The sequence below is a fragment of the Pelodiscus sinensis genome, chromosome 3 (assembly GCF_049634645.1).
Source record: "Pelodiscus sinensis isolate JC-2024 chromosome 3, ASM4963464v1, whole genome shotgun sequence".
In the NCBI taxonomy this organism is placed as follows: domain Eukaryota; kingdom Metazoa; phylum Chordata; order Testudines; family Trionychidae; genus Pelodiscus; species Pelodiscus sinensis.
This window is the reverse complement of record NC_134713.1, coordinates 107,847,669-107,864,786: the sequence shown is the minus strand read 5'-3', so window position 1 is coordinate 107,864,786 and position 17,118 is coordinate 107,847,669. Positions and strand designations below refer to the sequence as shown.

Genomic DNA, 17,118 nt, shown 5'->3' with positions numbered 1-17,118 from the left:
ATTTTATAGTTCAGCCTTAATAAGCTTTGGAGATATGAAGCATCTGCAAAATTAAATAGATACTTTATCCATATTAAGCTATCCACTGAGCTTGCGGCACAAGAAAAAATTCTGGATTCATTTGAGAGAGAAAGACAGATTGAGGGTATTAGTGATGCACGGATGATTTTTCATAGAACGTTTCCTCAAGCATATTGACTTGACTTGGTGTAGTGTTTTTCTACTGACAAATAAGTGACTCCATAATCAACTGGATACTAGGTCCAACCTGGTTTTGTTTGAGCTCGTGCTGAATTTGGTGCCAACTCTCCATGCAGACAGAGGGCAGACAAAGTTTTGTTTCTGACCCTTGGAAAGGACAAGGCCCGTAAGGTAACATTTTAGTTTGGTAATAGGGAAACAAAAAGGAATTAATCTGTTGCTCTTGGGATTTACAAGCGTTAAATTTGCTACTGGAGGGCCCCTCTTGTGTTTCTTGAATGAAAATTTGTACACCAAAATCAAATATAAGAACTGAAATCGACTGTAGTCATTGTCTTAATTGATGGCAAGATACCCATACACATAAAATATAATTAATTTTTTTTCATTAAAATACACAGTAATATTTGATAAATTAAATACCAAAAATAGTGGAAAGATAAAAAATGCAAAAATTCTAGGATAATTGAAAGATTGACCACTGCTACTTCTAACCCATGATTTGAACTTACTATATTTGTAAGATAAGAAAAGATAATATTCACTACTAAGAATACAGCATGTCATTAGCATGCAGTGAAATTAAGAGGAACTATTTGCAATGGAAATGCATTGGAAATTACAAGGAAAATATTTTTAAAAATCAAATATAAGTCACACTGAATTCATACACAGGTTTAGCAGTATACATGCAAAAAGTCATGCTAAATAAATAGAATTTTTATTTAACTTTTTCAATAAGCGAGTGAGGTGGAGAAAGAAAATTTCTAACATTTTAGCTATGTGTTAAAGAGGGGCAGCAGAATAGACCTTTATCTCCTACTTATAGTAAATAATTATTAAATAGTCATTACTTCAGTTGATTTAGCCTCAGAGAATACAGCAGTTGCACACCAACAATAATGTTATTATGTTCCATTGCATATATCATGACACTTCTACAAAATCAGTATAATGATATTACACCAAACGACTAAATCTTGCTCTCTGTACTCATCTAATCACATTTAAGTCAATGGGACTACTGAAATGAGTAAAGCAAACTGAAGACGGGTGAAATTGGTGCCCTATACTGCTTATTTGGATTTTAACCCATGAATTTATTTTAAAATATCTCCATAAATTGAGCACCGATTAAAATGATTTTGATGGAATACTTATTATTTGGTCTGGGCCCAAGAGGAAAAAACAACTAAGTTCAGTGTTTTCAGAATAATATCGTATCATGTACAGCCCTACAGAGATAGAAACACCACTGCTTTCCCTAACTTAGTCCATCTCAGCCATGGCTGTTCATGTGAGATAATTAGTACAGACCATCAGTAGCAAGTGTATTGTAATACCACTCTATGATTTTTTTAAAAAAAGATGCTACCTCTGGTTCCAGCTGACGCACACATACTTTTGAAAACTGCAGACATCCTCTCTGATCTATGGTCTGATTCTTACTCATACAGAGTATTATTTTATACTGTGAACAATTCCCTTAAAGTAAATTTATCATTCTAAAGCGTAAGGGTGCAAGAATCTCTCCCTGGATATTACAAGCAGTATTTTTTCCTAAGATTCAGTTGTTGCTAGCAAACTCACTGAGACCTCTAAGATAACTGAGACAGAGACATAAGAAAAAACTGCCTTTAACATAACCCATCAAATAGCCTGTAAAACTTTCCTGCCAAATATTAAAATTTGGGAGAAAGTGGATATAGGGGAATTGCATTCCTAGTATTTTCCTAATAAAGAAAAAATGTATTTTCATTTTGTGGGTAGGGTGTTTTACTTTTAAATTAAGAATGAGGGAGGAGAGCTGATAAAATCTTTGGCATCTCTTAAAGACATTTTATATATGCTATGCCATCTACAAATTCTCTGCAGGCACAGAACTAGTAACATTCTTCTGCCTAATCCAAAAAAAGTACTGAAAGGCATCTACAACTATAAAAATATTAATGCCAATAATCACAAGTAGGACATTTTTAAAGACATATTCCACTAAAAACACAAGAAGCTATAGAGAAAAGAAATTAAAAATGCTTTGTCTTTTAATAAAATGTGTTAATTTAGGGAAATACTATCTCCTTATCTCTCTGCAATCAATTTAAGTTCAAAGCATTTATTTTAAAGCCTAAATGCTCTCTGTATGATTGAAATGCTGTTTGTCATTAAGTAACTATACCAGTTTTGCTAAGAAGGGTACTGCGTTTCTGAACAGCTTCTTATAAAAGCCCCGCATAGCATTCTATAGACAGCCAGAGGAAAGAGCCTCTAGCTACAGACTCCAACTATAATTTACATGAGGTCTGAGCTAGACCAAAGGTGGTGGAGAATTCCCTTCTAGTGTATTTCAGACTCTTCTTTTTATTCAATGTAGGTTTTGTTCTGGTTTTCCAGTCTTTTGCAGATTGTTATTTTAGGCTTGTTTTTCCCAGGTCACATTTATCAGACTTATTTTTCATATACATACACTTTCTAATATTTATAGCAACAATTACTCAAACAGTCACAACAGCTGTTTTGTTTACCCCACACTATCATTTACAGACTAATTATTCACTGGTGACTCAATTGATCAGACTACATGGTCCTTTATACAGGGACAATTCTGTGTGTTTTCTTATCTTCTATTTTGCATATTCTATTCAAATAAATCAAAGATAGGATTTACCTGTAGAAGGTCGAAGGGCCAGCTTCTCTCATCCCAAAGTTGCTCTGATCATTTTCAAGGTAGTAGGGTACCTGTTGGCTGTGGTGATGGATGAAGGGAGAGAGCTGTGGCGTCGTTTGTAAGAACAGCACGGGGCTTGGAGGGACATTGTTTAGAGAATGAAACCCTCCCAGACTGCTGGACCCAAATGATTCAGAAGCAGGAGCATAACTGAGGCTAGTAGAGCTGTACACCGGAGCGGCAGTGGCAAAGTCATACGTGGTACCTTCTGGGTAGTTAAAAACCCCCGTCTTGTTGCTCTCCACATACATCTCACTGAGTGTCCGATCCAGGGGAATCTTCAGCTGTGGTCTGTTCAAAGGCTCCAGTTCATTGCCTTGAATCTGGTGGAGCATGGCAACTCCAGAGGTTTTGGTATGAAGGGTCATGGTCATTGTTAATGGCAGCAAGCAATTGGCATATCTGTTTTTACTGTCAGCGGAGGGATCAACAGCTGAGAGTCCACCTGAAAAAAGAGCAGAACCTGGTGTCAGCCGTGGCAAAAGTCATGTTAAAGAAGCACTGCACAGGTATTCAGCTGGACTCAGCAATGAGGAGAATACAATCCAAAGCTGCATGAGCAGTAAGAAAACTCTCTCCTTCTCTCTCTCCCGCTCTCTCTCTAACTTTTAAGTATTCCTCATCTGAGCTAATATGCATTACAAAGGTGCTGGCCAGAAGCCAAGAACTCTTGCCTTGTACTGACATTGGTTTAAACATCTTCAGGAACAATTAGTTTTGGAGTGATACCAAATAATTGTTTCACTAAACTTTACTCCTATTAGTTGTTTAATTTTTCACTTCATGGAGTTCTGTTGCTCTAGGGTGGCTAAGGAAAAAACAGTGCTTATACCAAACTAGGAAGACTAATCCAGTGGTCAGCCAGCTTACTGGTTTTTATGCCCCTGCCAGGCTCCAATCTATCTCTGTTTATCTCTACTCCTGTTTGATTCATGTTCATGTTTGCTGGAAATATGTAATGTGTACATTGTAATGACCCTGGGTAGGACTATGCTGTAACTGAGATATGGCAGACCAGAGTATGTGTGTGTGTGTATGTGTTTGTGCAGCCAGCCACTCAGTAAAATTGTATTTAACAGAATCAATGGATGTACTTTATCTATGTAGGAGAAAAGTCATATATAAATGTGCTACGTTATAATGATTCCTGGTATTTAGCTGATGTGTAAAAAGTTACGTGAAAAGGCAGGGAAAATGTTTAGTTAAATTCTTCTATACATTTCTGCTTCCTTCTTGTTTAGCATGTAACATCAGAGTAACATAAGCTTAAATATGAATCAAGACATCTTTCAGACATATCAAAACCCCAGACAGAAAAAAATCATGTCAATTGCATGAAATATGAACTAGATATTAATAAATCCAGCCTGAGGATTTTCTTCCTCTTTGTCCATTGACAATTACGCTTCCATTTCAGATCAGAGTTTGGAAATCAAAATAATTCAGAGGGACCACTTTAAAATAAACCAAAATAAACTCCTTAAAGCTATATTTAAAACTCAGCAAGAAAAAACAGAATTGTAGAGGAAAGGTGTGGCAAGCAAGTTTCATCTTGCAGCTTATTTCCATATTATTTTAATTTTGCAAAAGCTACTTATCAGCCTAACGAAAACCTCTGAAAATTGTTTCACATTCTATAGCAATACTATATTGATCTACAGTTCAGCTGTTACAGTAGGTTAGTGGCAACCCCCAACAGATTAATGCAAGACCCTAAATAGCGCAGTTTGAGTACTGATGTAAATCCAAGCTATACTAAAATAATTCTACATTTATTCGGCTTCACATTTGGAAAGTCTGATAATCAAATGAGATGAGGGTTTAAAAAGAATCCACTTGGAAATTTCTTTTTTATGTCTTCATCTTAAAATAGTTTCAAAACAACTTTACTATAAATGTTTTAATTCTATAGACAATACTTGAACCATAATATTATATTTTCTGAGGTTTTATTTAAAAAAATCCAATGTTTAATCTACACATGCATGATTTCACTGAAGTAAAGCCATTTGAACACATACAGAGACAGCAGCATATGCTTATATATATATTAACTAGACAGATTCCCCTCCACCCTTCCTTCCCAGCTCAAATTTCAGATTATAGACTTTGATCAAAGAGATAACAGTGTTTAAATAAGGCTGAACTATACAAGTACCTGGTAAGAAAAACATCAGACAGTCATGCCCAGAAGAATCGCAAGATCCTTCCAAGAGATTCTAAAAATATGCAAAAGTGTATAAGTGTGTGTATGAGAGGGTGAGTGAGAGAAAGTGTGTATGTGTGCGTACGTGTATTTGTCAGGGCTTGTGAAAGAGCAGACAAGCACAGCTCTCAACATCTTCCTGAATACAAGAGCCAGTAGCTATGCTCCACAGACTATAATGAAGGACAGTTACAAGTTTACGGTAGGCTATGCCTACAGAGTCACTTGGTGCATCTGTAATATTCTGAACATAATACTGTCTAGCATAATATGTTCTTATAGTACATAATCTGAGAAACACTGTGACACTGTCCCAGAGAAAGAGTAGCATTTATTTTTACAACATTCTGTAAGAGGGAATCTTGTGTGACCCATTATAACACTATGTAATAATATACTACATTATAATGCGTACATAGAACAGATTTAAGGTTAAGCACGCAAATTTAACTTCCCCACTTACTGATTTTTAAGTATTTCACACTGGATTCTCAATAGCGACAAGGAGTCCTGTAGTAACTGAACAGGACTCCTTGTCGCTTTTGCAGATAGAGACTAACATGGCTACCCCTCTGATACTTGGATTCCCAATGTCCTTTTAATAGGGTTTATAATTGAATTTACCCACATCCAACTATTTGCTCGATGGCATTAGCACCTTCTGTGTGGCACAATAAGTCCATGGTCACCTTATGTCATCTTAACTCAGGATCTCTGCAAGGAGGGCAGGCAGGACTCAGGAGAGGGGTAGATACAGTATCCCCTGCAATTGATGCACAGCGGCTACTAAAAAAACTCCTTAAGCTAAACTATAATAGGTTGTCAGTGTCTTGCCTCGATTACCCAACCTAGTCAGCAGATGCTGATCCTGCTGGAAAAAGGTTAAGTGGGCTCTGCAGATTCACTATCAGATGGCTTGCTACCCCACTATAAGGATAGTAGAAATAGCTCTCCACAGAGAAGATCTAGGTGGTGAACTAAGAAATCCTGTGGTAGGAATCTAGTACACAGTCACGCCTGAAAAGAAGGCTCAGGATTAATTTTATTATATTTTCTTTATTAATAAATCCAAATCCCAGAAAGGAGGTGAATTTTTGACTCTACATAGTATATGGACTTTATTTTGGAGCAAGAAAAATAGGCGTCAGCACATAACAAGTGAAAAGTCTTTGATAAACCCTAACATTTTATTTTCTTCTGTAAATCTCAAAGCAATTTACAGATGGGGCTAAATATTCTGTACAAGTTCATGTAATAAGTGACTGAGACACCCAGAATTTGAAACCAGGTCTTTATTCTTAGCAGTCAAAGGGTTTATTCCATTACACACATGTCCTCACAGACAAGTCACTCTGATTTACTGTATCTAGATTTTCCATCTGGGAAATATGCCTGATAAGAATAATTGGCACGTGTTCCTTGGTAGATCCCAAAGCACTTTATAGAAAATATGTGCAAGGAGACTCCAGTTTACAAATGAATCAGTCATTTGCCTAAGCTTACATCATATCTTGCAAAGAGAAATCTGCCCCATTTGCTGTGCACATTAATTAAATAACAAAACTTACCCTGAGGGATGAACTGCAGTGCCTTCACTACACATGCTGGTCAAAAGTACTTTAAAAATACCCACTCAATGGCAGGTTTATTGGTTTTAGATAGAGTGCTTCATTTATTAATGTGCATACAATTCCAGCCCAGCTAATAAACATCTTGGGCTACACCTACACAGCATTTTGGAGAGAGCAGGAATGAGCCTCTCAGCCCAGGTTGACAGACCTTGGTTAGCAGGCTCATGCTGGCACTCCAAAAATAGCTGTATGGACAGTACTATGAAGTTGCAGCTTGAGCAATGATGGAGGGGCAGTTGGGCCAAATTTGAGAGGCATTGCAGCCTCTGCACCTGCTTGGTCTCCCACCTCTGTACCCAAGGACACTCAGTAAATGCCAGCCCCTGGGGAAAAGCAGAATGGGACCCCAGGAAACCCCAGTCCCAGGCAGGTTAAAGGATTGAATCTGGGTTTTGGTGCTTCCAGGGGAAGAAGAGATGCAGAAGGAAGAAGGGAGCTAGAGCTCCCACAGGCCCTGGTAAGGATGGCACAGTTCAGCATGACTGCTTCTCTGGATAACAGCTATGGGTTGGTTGAGGTACAGAGGGGGGAGCTCAGAGCTGCATGTGGGGCACAAACAAGGGAAGAATTGGAGCTGCATGCAAAGAGAGACTATGGGGGGTGCAGAGAGGAGAGCTTGAAGCTGAATGAATGGGGGTAACATCTGGGGGAAAGGCCAGGGCTCTGTGAGGCAGCAGGATAGGACCCTGTGTGCAGCTGGGTATCAGTGCAAAGGCAGTGGGAGAGAACTTGGGACCAGGTACAAGGAAATAGCAGAGGAAAGAGCTTGGGACTGGGTGCAAACAGGGGAATGAGAACTCTGGATCCACCTCCTGGTTGCATCCCTGGCATTTACAGGGATATATTTACAAGACCAGACTGTCTTACTCTATCTTGTAAAATCTGGAGAGAAATTGGTTTTACAAAACTTCAGCAGTTGAGATTTACATAACTTCAATGGGGGGGGGGGGGGATTAGATTTTATCTAAATTCCCAAAGTTTAGAAGTCTGCAGATAAAAATAGTTCTGGCTTTGATCCATCACAAAATATGCCTATGACCAAAAAGGGATGAAGAAAGTAAGGAAAGAGGCAATAGCAATGGAGGGACATTGTGAAGAAAAGGCTGGGTCTCTGCAAGTGAGCTGTGCCAAGCACACAATAACAAGAAATCAAAGCAGAAACTATCCGCAAGCATACACGTGTACATACATGCATTCTCAACCTTCATGGTGGTAGACACAAAAAGTTTATCTCTGAGATTCTCTGAGAGCAGTTTAGGAGATATAGATATGTGCGTTTTATCAGTGTTAATGGAATATGTGTGGCAAAATCTTCTGCTGTACTTTTACAATCCCAAACTAAATATTTGCTATTTTGGAACACTTCAAAGCTGCACTTGAAACTGTACTAAATAAAAACCTAAATAGATAATGCACTAGCTGAATCATAATTCCTTGGTTAAATGAACATTATTTATAGTTCATAGATCTCTGAGCTTGAGAATGTACAAGTTCCCCTTTTCCCCCGTACTGATAGGTAATCTGTATTCATTTCAGGGCACTGATACAACCAGTCGGCATGTAGATCCTACAGTTTCTGTTAGCTTATTTGGTGAAAATCTAGTTTTGAATGGTTACAAGACGCAGACCTAGGAGCTGCATTCACACTAAGCTTTGGCTCCTTCCTCACCACCCCCCACCCCATCCAATAAACTAACTAGCAAAAAGCTGGGTACTGAACCAAATTCGGATTTTACAGTGGGAAAAACGTTGTGATGTTTCTGAGGCTTGTCTCATCACAAGAAACAGAAGACAGAAAAAAGATCATTTGGAAGCCAGAACTGTGGAAGAAATTACCTAGAACTGTACCATAATAGAGGAAATGAAGTTTCAGGGTTTCCAGTCCTCTTTGAATTCTATCTTGGGCCACATCTATACTGACCCCCTGGATCAGCGCTCCGGAGATCCATCTTCTGGTGTTCCATTTAGTGAGTTTAGTAGGGGCGTACTAAATTAAAGGCTGAGGGTGCCCCTGTTGATGCCAGTACTCCTACTCCTCATGAGAATTAAGGGGAGTTGAAGAGAGCATTTCTCCCTTTTACTTCCCTCTGTGGGGATGGCGACAACATTCAAATTAAGGTGTGTCAACTCCAGCTACGCAATTAATGTAGCTAGAGTTTGCATATCTTAATTCAAACTGATCCCCTAGTATAGACCTGGCTTCAGAAAAGCTTTCCACAAAATGAAAAGGCCTACCTGCACATCAGGGAGTGCTAGAGAAGCTTCCAGGGTGTACAATTCCAGGGCAGCCCCACCATATCAGTGCTGTCTGCCATGAAGGGGGGAGCCTGGAAAGCTTGGACCCCAGCTCAAGCCAGGACTCACAGGGGCTGGGCTATATGCACAGGTGGGAGTCTGGAGCATCTCTGAATGGGCTGCCAGGACTCGCAAACCACAGGACTGTCCAGGGAGCCATTGGTCCTGGAAGTCTGGAAGCTCAGGGGATCCCAGAGCAGGGCGGTCCACACATCCAGGCTGCCCCGGTGCCTAGGCAGTTGCTGACTGAAACAAACACAATTTTTGGTTCAGTCAGCAGCTGTCATGGTCCCAGAAAGCCTATTTCCATTCAGGAATATCGTGAGTTCATGTTTCCAAAACATTTTTTTAAAATTTCCAGTTCATGTGAAATTTTCTCGTTTCAAAATCTTTCACCAAACATGTCACATTTCAGCCAGCTATATTTCTGACCCTGGAAAATGACAACAGCTTGAGATATAAGATGAAAGGCAAAAGAGTTGTTATATGAAAAAATATTCAAATCATAGGATTCCTTGAAGACACTGACATGCCCTATTTCATTTTTTATCTCCCGGCTTTCAATTTTATTAGGAATTCCAACAAAATATGGCAGTTTCAGAATTGAAAAAGTACATTGCACATTTTCCCTTAAGACTACTGGCCATGAAAGGCAATAAATTTTATTGGTTTGGTTCCCATAACTACTAAGATAGACATTGTTTTAGTTGCTGCAATTAAAGAAGAACCTGTTGCACATAACAGCAAGAGCACAATGTTTTTCTAGGTTCTTCTGTTGCATTGCAGAGAAATCATGCAGCTCTTAAAGCAGTGAGAAGGTTCCTCAAGATACATGGCTAGAGATGCAGCACCATCTATCTGCTTTATAAATCTTCACTTGAAAAGAACATAAAACCTTCCCATCACCACATGAAGCACGGAACTATGTTCAGGATCTGCTTTCACCATCAGCAACGAGGTAAGTTCTTCAGTGTATTATGCAAATTCTATCATGTTTGTATGTTCATATGTAGCTGTGGGGGACATTTGTAATCTGTGATTTACAAGTAACATACTACAAATAGGGATGGTGCCAAAAGATCTAGTTTATCTTTTGATTTTGGATTGGTTTATATAATCAAAGATGGTGGTTTAATTTTTCATGGGAAAAAAATCCAAATGAAAATTGAGAATTTGGGAACAATTAGTTTAAAATAATTTTAATATCAACAAATATATATTAGAGATTAGGTTGACTTATTTTTATTATTTTAAACATTGTAGTTATTGGAAAATCTTGCTGCTTGCTTCTATAGCAGATGGCAGCCTATTGTATACAATGTTTTTAGCATTTATCATGGTACCATGTTACTTTTATTATATTCAGAATATTAAATTCTGCACTTCAAACACCCAGGGCATTTAGAACTCAGTCAAGCAAAAATTATAAATGAGACTTACAACACCGTCTATTATTTGGGTTGCCCATCACTTCCCATTAAAAGATCCTGTTTCTAGTTGCTTATAATTCTGCCAAACTTTAACTGTTAGTGCTGAAATAATGCCAAGTGTCAGCTGACTTTTTCAGAACATTTCAGCAAAACCAGTTCATCCATTTCTGGGAGCAAGAATAGGGCAAAGACATGGTTTTGTCCAGATTACAAAAGTATTTTCTTTAAAAGATGTAATGCCTCCATGCTTTGGAGGGGGGTTCTGAAATGGCTTTATGTCAGGAATGAGCTTTTTGCCATTCCTGTGAAAATCCACCCAGATTTGGCCTTGTGTCTTTGTAAAATCAGTTTTCACGTGCTCATTAGAGAGTAAGACTTCTTCAGAGAGAGTAGTTAAAATCTATGAAGGTTCTGTATTCTCTAAGCAAGCTCAAGCTTCCCACAGTTGCTAGAGATGATCAGATTGCACATTCTCCATCCCCACTGAGCATGTGAGCATGCTGCATCCCCTCACAGATTCTATATATGATTGGACTACTTATATGCTATTATAATCTAAACTTGTTCCAACACTGGGCTACAGGGAATCAGAAGAATTTTCCAATTTTTTTCTGCTTTCAGCTGTTTTGGGCTGAAGTACAGTGGCGTACTGGAACTAAGAACAGGGAGCTTGTCTCTCCTATACTCTTAGTGCTCTCCTGGGCTGTGTCCAGACTCAGGGGTTTTTTCGAAAAAAAGTAGCCTTTTTTCAAAAAAACTTCACCTGCATCTAGACTGCAGCCCGTTCTTTCGAAATTAAATCGAAAGAATGCGACTTTTCTTTCGACGGTGGTAAACCTAATTCCACGAGGAAGAACGCCTTCTTTTGAAAGTGCTCTTTCGAAAGAAGGCGTTCTTGATAGCAAACAGGCTTTTTAGAAAGAGAGCATCCAGACTCACTGGGTGCTTTCTTTCGAAAAAGCGACTTGCTTTTTCGAAATTCCGCGTGCAGTCTAGACGCGCTCTTTCGAAAGAGCCTCTTTCGAAAGAGGCTTGCAGTCTAGACATAGCCCTGGTGAAACCAGGCAGCGGAGAAGAAGAAGGTTCCATATTCACATGACACCAAGGGGAAAAGTAGTACAGTGAGACTGAGACTGTGAGTTAGAGGGTAATACTAAGATTAAGTGGACAAGGAGAATGAGTCATGGAGTGAGAGCAGGATGGGATGGGCAGGGATGCTGGGGCCTAAGGTGAAATTGAGGCCTAAGGTGAATTAATATTTTGGTGCTCCTGGCCCCTGTTGCCTATCTATCACCCTTGACCTCCACTGCCTCCTCAGCCTCCCCACTCCTTGTACATAGTCCCCACTGTCCCCCCACGGTCTGGGCCCGCCACCCCTCCTACATAGCCCTCACTGTCTCTCCAGCTTCCCCACTCTGAATGGCCCTTGGGCCCAGCTGCCTCCACTGCCCATAGCCTAGAGTTCCCTTCCACAATTTTTCATCCCAGGCCCACACCATTCCTTGCCTCTTGACCATGTGACACTCCCCTCTTTGACTGCCTGTAAAACTGGCCCAGAGGTGGGAGAGGAGATAAATCTGACAGAGGAGATAGATCTGGAGCTGGTCATGACTGGCTGGTCATGGAAACTAAGACTGGAGTGGGAGTGATTGGGATTCTAACAATCAATCAGCCCAGAGAAAGACACTAGGATTGGCTGAGCAAAAAGACTGGGACTGTGATGAGAAGTCTGTGGTGTAAAGAATAGTAAAGGTAGATGGTGTTGGAGTAAATAAAAGACAGAACTGGGAAAAGAAGAGATTGGGGAGCATGGGGCAGGAGGAGAGTCAGACCTAGTGAGAACAGGCAAAGGAGTCTGTACCCACTAGAGCACATTCCCCTACAGGGCTTGGAATGAAACCCAAGATTCCTGACTCTCACTATTCTGATGTTTGCAAATATCTGTGAAACCTACTGACAAATTGTGCTTCATCCCCCCATAAGCAGGGTCTGAACAAGTTCTCTCCTGACAGCTAGCTGGGCAGTGGAAAGACTTGAGGAATAAACTGTATTTACCTGAACACACCTACTCTGCCAAAATATCCAGCAGATGAAACAGAGTTGCTTAAACTGATCAACTTTGTCTGTTTTAGGGTTATAAATCACTTTAGTACCAAATGCAGGGGTAGTACAATGTTGTGATCAATGTTGCTCTCTTTATTGCATTAATAAAGGGAAATAGAACTTTCCTTAATCTGTCCCAAATGAGGGGTAACCCCTCATTAAGCCAGGGGTTCAAAGACTAGAACTCTTTGAAATTAGAGTCTCCACTCGGTATAACCCATTCCTCCCCACTGTTCCAAGATAAAATAATAAAGGCACCTAATGGGGTCAATTCTAAATGCTTAAATTGGAGCTAAAATCACTTTTGGTGGGATAGCACGTCTGCCCAGCCTGCTAAAACCTGAAAATTACTAAGAGCTAACAATCAGTAAGGGTACTTCTACACTGCAACACTATTTTGACATAACTTAGTACCCATCTGCACAGCAGGCAATTATTTCAAAATAGTGTCAAAATACTGTCAAGCTGAAGGACTTCTTACTCCAACTCCTGTAACCTTCATTGTATGAGGAATAAGGGAAGTCAGAGGAAGAGTGCTCTATTTTGAGATAAGTGCTGCGTAGACACTCCCTATTTCAAAATAATCTATTTCAGAATAAGATATGCAATTGACATACCTCAATTTGCATAGCTTATTTCGAGTTAAGCCCTGCAGTGTAGATGCACCCTAAGGGTACGTCTACACTTGCCCCCTACTTCGAAGGAGGGAGGCAAATGAAGGCGACCGAAGTTGTAAATCAAACGCGGGATTTAAATATCACACACTTGATTAGCATAGTCGCGTCTGGTCGCCATGTTGGAAATTGACTAGCCCGAATTAACTCGCCACGTGTAGACATGGTACTCCGAGGGAAAACCCCGTACTTCTAATTAACTGTACTCCCCCTGCGATGATTCTGTGCTTATGAATGAGGAAGTATTGCCTTTCAGAGGAGCCTGGGGCTGGTGTGTAATTTCCCTAGGTAACTGAGTGGGAGCTCAAGCTAGTTTTGGTTTGTATTGCTGCAATAAGAAGTACAGTTAATTCGAAGTAAGGAGTTTTCCCTCGGAGTACCGCATCTACATGCGGCGAGTTAATTCGGGCTAGTCAATTTCCAACATGGCGACCAGACACAACTATGCTAATCAAGGGCAGGATATTTAAATCCCATGCTTGATTTGCAACTTCGATCGCCTTCATTTGCCTCCCTACTTCGAAGTAGGGGGCAAGTGTAGATGTATCCTTAGTGACTGACTTGAAGAGATGACAGCAAAGAGACAGGTGGCAGTAGAAGGTAAGTGACAATCCATTGGCAGACAGTGGGAGCAGTGAACAAGCAACTATTAGAAGCAGCTGTCAGGATAGACAGCAAAGAAGAATAGTGGTTGGTGGGGTGGCCAGCCAGTGCAAGTGGCTCTGGCTGACCACTTTTAACTTAATTACAATTTTATTTTCTACACTCAGATTCTGTGCTTATGAATGGGGAAGTATTGCCTCTCAGAGGCACCTGGGGCTGGTGTGTAATTTCCCTACGTAACTGAGTGGGAGATCAAGCTAGTTTTGATTTGTATTGCTGAATCAACCCCTAGATATTGAGTCTAGACCTGGCTGCTTTGGGCTCTATCTGACAGAAGGGTTACACCCCTTTAATGTTGTTTCCCACAGAGAACCATGACCTGTTATTCAGTGCTTAATTTGTAATTAAAGAGGTGCTCAAGCAAGTAGGTGCCAGGTGCTCACCTAATTTTTTTACTTTCAAAACTGACACACAAGCCCAGAAGTGCCAGCGCTATGAATAGCGAAGCCTAAATATGCTGAACTCAGCCCTGGCATAAATTAAGCACTGCCATAATTGTTGTTAGTTACTAGAATTTACTGTGCAGTGGATATAAAGATGCCAACCCTGCTAATGAACCGGTGTGATTGTGATTGTGATTGTGATTGTGATTGTGATTGTGATTGTGATTGTGATGTGATGTGATGTGATGTGATGTGATGTGATGTGATGTGATGTGATGTGATGTGATGTGATTGTGATTGTGATTGTGATTGTGATTGTGATTGTGATTGTGATTGTGATTGTGATTGTGATTGTGATTGTGATTGTGATGTGATCTTTGTGTTTTTTTCACTTTGCTTGTTTAAAAACCTAGGAAATTACATTTAAAAAGCAATGTTCAAAGAACATTATTAAGATTGCACAGTTAAGCAATCAAAAGTGCTAGGAAATACAAGAAATAAAGTTATCCATGTAATGTTAATTCAGTCCTTTGTATCTATAGATTTCAATACAGTCTTTAAATATATGAGTCAAGAGGCAAGGAATGGGAAATATTTCAATTATTTTTTATAAATGTCTTATGCTTCTCAGTGTATTTGTGTGATTTTTATCATGGCTAAATACATAAAGTTAGATCAAAAGTGGCAGTGAAAGAAACTTGGTGGGAAAGATTAAACAATGGCCTCAACTACTTTTGCTCTACTTCAGTCCTAGACTGCTTTTGTCCTGTCCTGCTCAAGGTGGAGTGTGCCTGACTATTGGCCTTTGCTCTGCATCATCCAGGGGGCTGAACCTGACCATGCTAATTCCCTTATGATTGGCTTTCAGCCACTAGGTGGCATAGCGAGGTTGAACAACCTCTCATGCTGACGGGGAGGATCTACTCCAACGCACTACACTAACAGAGATTTTGGGCTATAAAGATAGCGCCATTAACAATCCCATAAGGAAATGAATAATTCCATCCTCACAACAGGATTTGAATAGTGCGCAGTAAACAAAGAGAAAATAAAATATTGACTAGGTATATAGTCTGCTATATATTTTAGAGAGTTTGTCCATTTAATCAAGAACTCCTCCTAAATGCTAAGAGCTAAGGCCACCACATTCAGTATACAGCTTCCTCTTATCAAAACTTAAAGCAACATAAGAATTTGATTGTGCCAGGAAAATGGGATGTGCATGGAATGGTTCGCTTTGGTGGTCCTGTCTTTTACCGTTTAGGAAGAGTTCTTGATCAAACAGACAGACAAACTCTCTAAAACTGGGGTGGGGACCTCAGGACCAAGGTTTGCCTGGATGCAGCCCCCTGATGCTCACAACTCCTTCCCTATATTGGGGAGACCACGATGATGCTCCACCCCCCATGGGGCTACAGCATACAAAATCTACTAGCCTGGACCCCGCACGGCACTGCTGTGTGAAGAGAATGTGGGGCGTGTCTTTCTCCTTCTCAGTCAAAGGCCATGTCAGTGAGGGTTTGGTTTGGTTTTTTTGCTTCTCACTTGTGTGCAGATCCCAACTGATTGTTCTGTGGGTCAGCAGACCTCGATCCAAAAATGGTTCCCCACCCCTACTCTAAAATATATAATGGTTAAATAGAAAGCTCAAAATACATACATGAAGTAGGCAGAAAAGAGAAAAGCCGAAAAAGCTTTGTAATCACCATAATTTCAAAAAAATAATGGTACATATGGTTCATTTTAAAAACTTAAATTAAGCTTTAGAAACGTAAGTACATTACAGACCTGAGGAATGCCGGGTAAATCTGCTAGTAATGCATATGCACAAGAAGGAGGCCGAAGTAATGTTGCACAGTCAAGTTAAGTAATTTCTGTCTTTTGAGTACTTGAACTTTGCAATAACAATGATGATTTTTTCACATAAGTTTCTTTTAGTTTGTTTTTAACAAAATAACAAGATTTATATACAGCCTCTACACACACACATGCACACTTTAAAAAAAAAGAGCATTGAAATTGCTCCCTTGCAAGAAATAAACATGAAAAGAAATAAGAACAAATGACTTGTAGGATATTGTGAAGGATAAACATTCTGTATGTCATTCACGTCACATCAAAGCAGCATAATTATTCTTTAAAAATATATACATTGTAAATGTCTATAGATCCTAATGCTTTAATATCAGGACTCTTAAATGTGAATAAGGTCAATATTGACATTATATTGTATACATACCTTAAAAAATCAACTGAGACTTAGACAGACTTAAATTTATTTTCAGCAGATATCAACATATAAGACAGAAATCACTATGAACAGACCAGGTAATGGATTATGCTCCTGAAATATTACATAATGCTGTCTTTCAATAAATGAAATCCAGCTAAACTCCTTTTTATCTGTCAGCCCTGGTATCGATAAAGACATTTAAACTAGAATCAGATATTAAACAAAATAAATTAGGCGATCTTAAATTTAGACAATTGAAAAGCAAAGTTAAAGTCATCAGGGATAGCTCTATGGCTGGAAAGGCTAAGGACAATATGAACAAATATTTTTCTTCTTTAATATATCAAAGACAAAAGAAATCTTGGTGCTGATTCAGACCCTATATTAGATAGAGATGGCAAAATTGTTCTGCATTTAAAATGATGCAGAAAATGGAGAAGTGTTCAATACATATTTCTGTTTTGTATTTGGAAAGAATCAACATGATGTTCTTGTATCGCACATGTATAATGAAGTATTTTCCAATCTTTTGTCACAAATGAGGATATTAAACAGCATTTACTGGAGGTAAACA

The 17,118-nt window shown here is 39.4% G+C and overlaps 1 protein-coding gene and 1 long non-coding RNA gene across 9 annotated transcripts in view; one reads left to right on the top strand and one right to left on the bottom strand.

Annotated features, from left to right (window-relative positions):
• Positions 1-17,118, bottom strand: part of ESR1 (estrogen receptor 1) — a 297,806-nt gene that overhangs the window by 194,810 nt on the left and 85,878 nt on the right. For 5 of the 7 annotated variants that reach the window (XM_014569514.3, XM_006114974.4, XM_075924467.1 and 2 more), the window contains one exon: positions 2,867-3,371. In XM_014569514.3, the coding sequence (XP_014425000.1) occupies positions 2,867-3,300 (434 nt within the window). In that variant the 5' untranslated portion in view covers positions 3,301-3,371. Of the gene's footprint in view, positions 1-2,866; positions 3,372-3,758; positions 3,778-5,084; positions 5,215-17,118 lie in introns of those variants that run through there. The other 2 variants (XM_006114973.4, XM_006114975.4) reach the window with 2 other exon arrangements.
• Positions 3,354-17,118, top strand: part of LOC142827919 (uncharacterized) — a 29,319-nt gene continuing 15,554 nt past the window's right edge. For both annotated transcript variants that reach the window (XR_012902727.1, XR_012902726.1), the window contains exons 1-2: positions 3,354-3,488; positions 9,825-10,016. This is a non-coding gene — a long non-coding RNA (uncharacterized LOC142827919). The remainder of the gene's footprint in view (positions 3,489-9,824; positions 10,017-17,118) is intronic.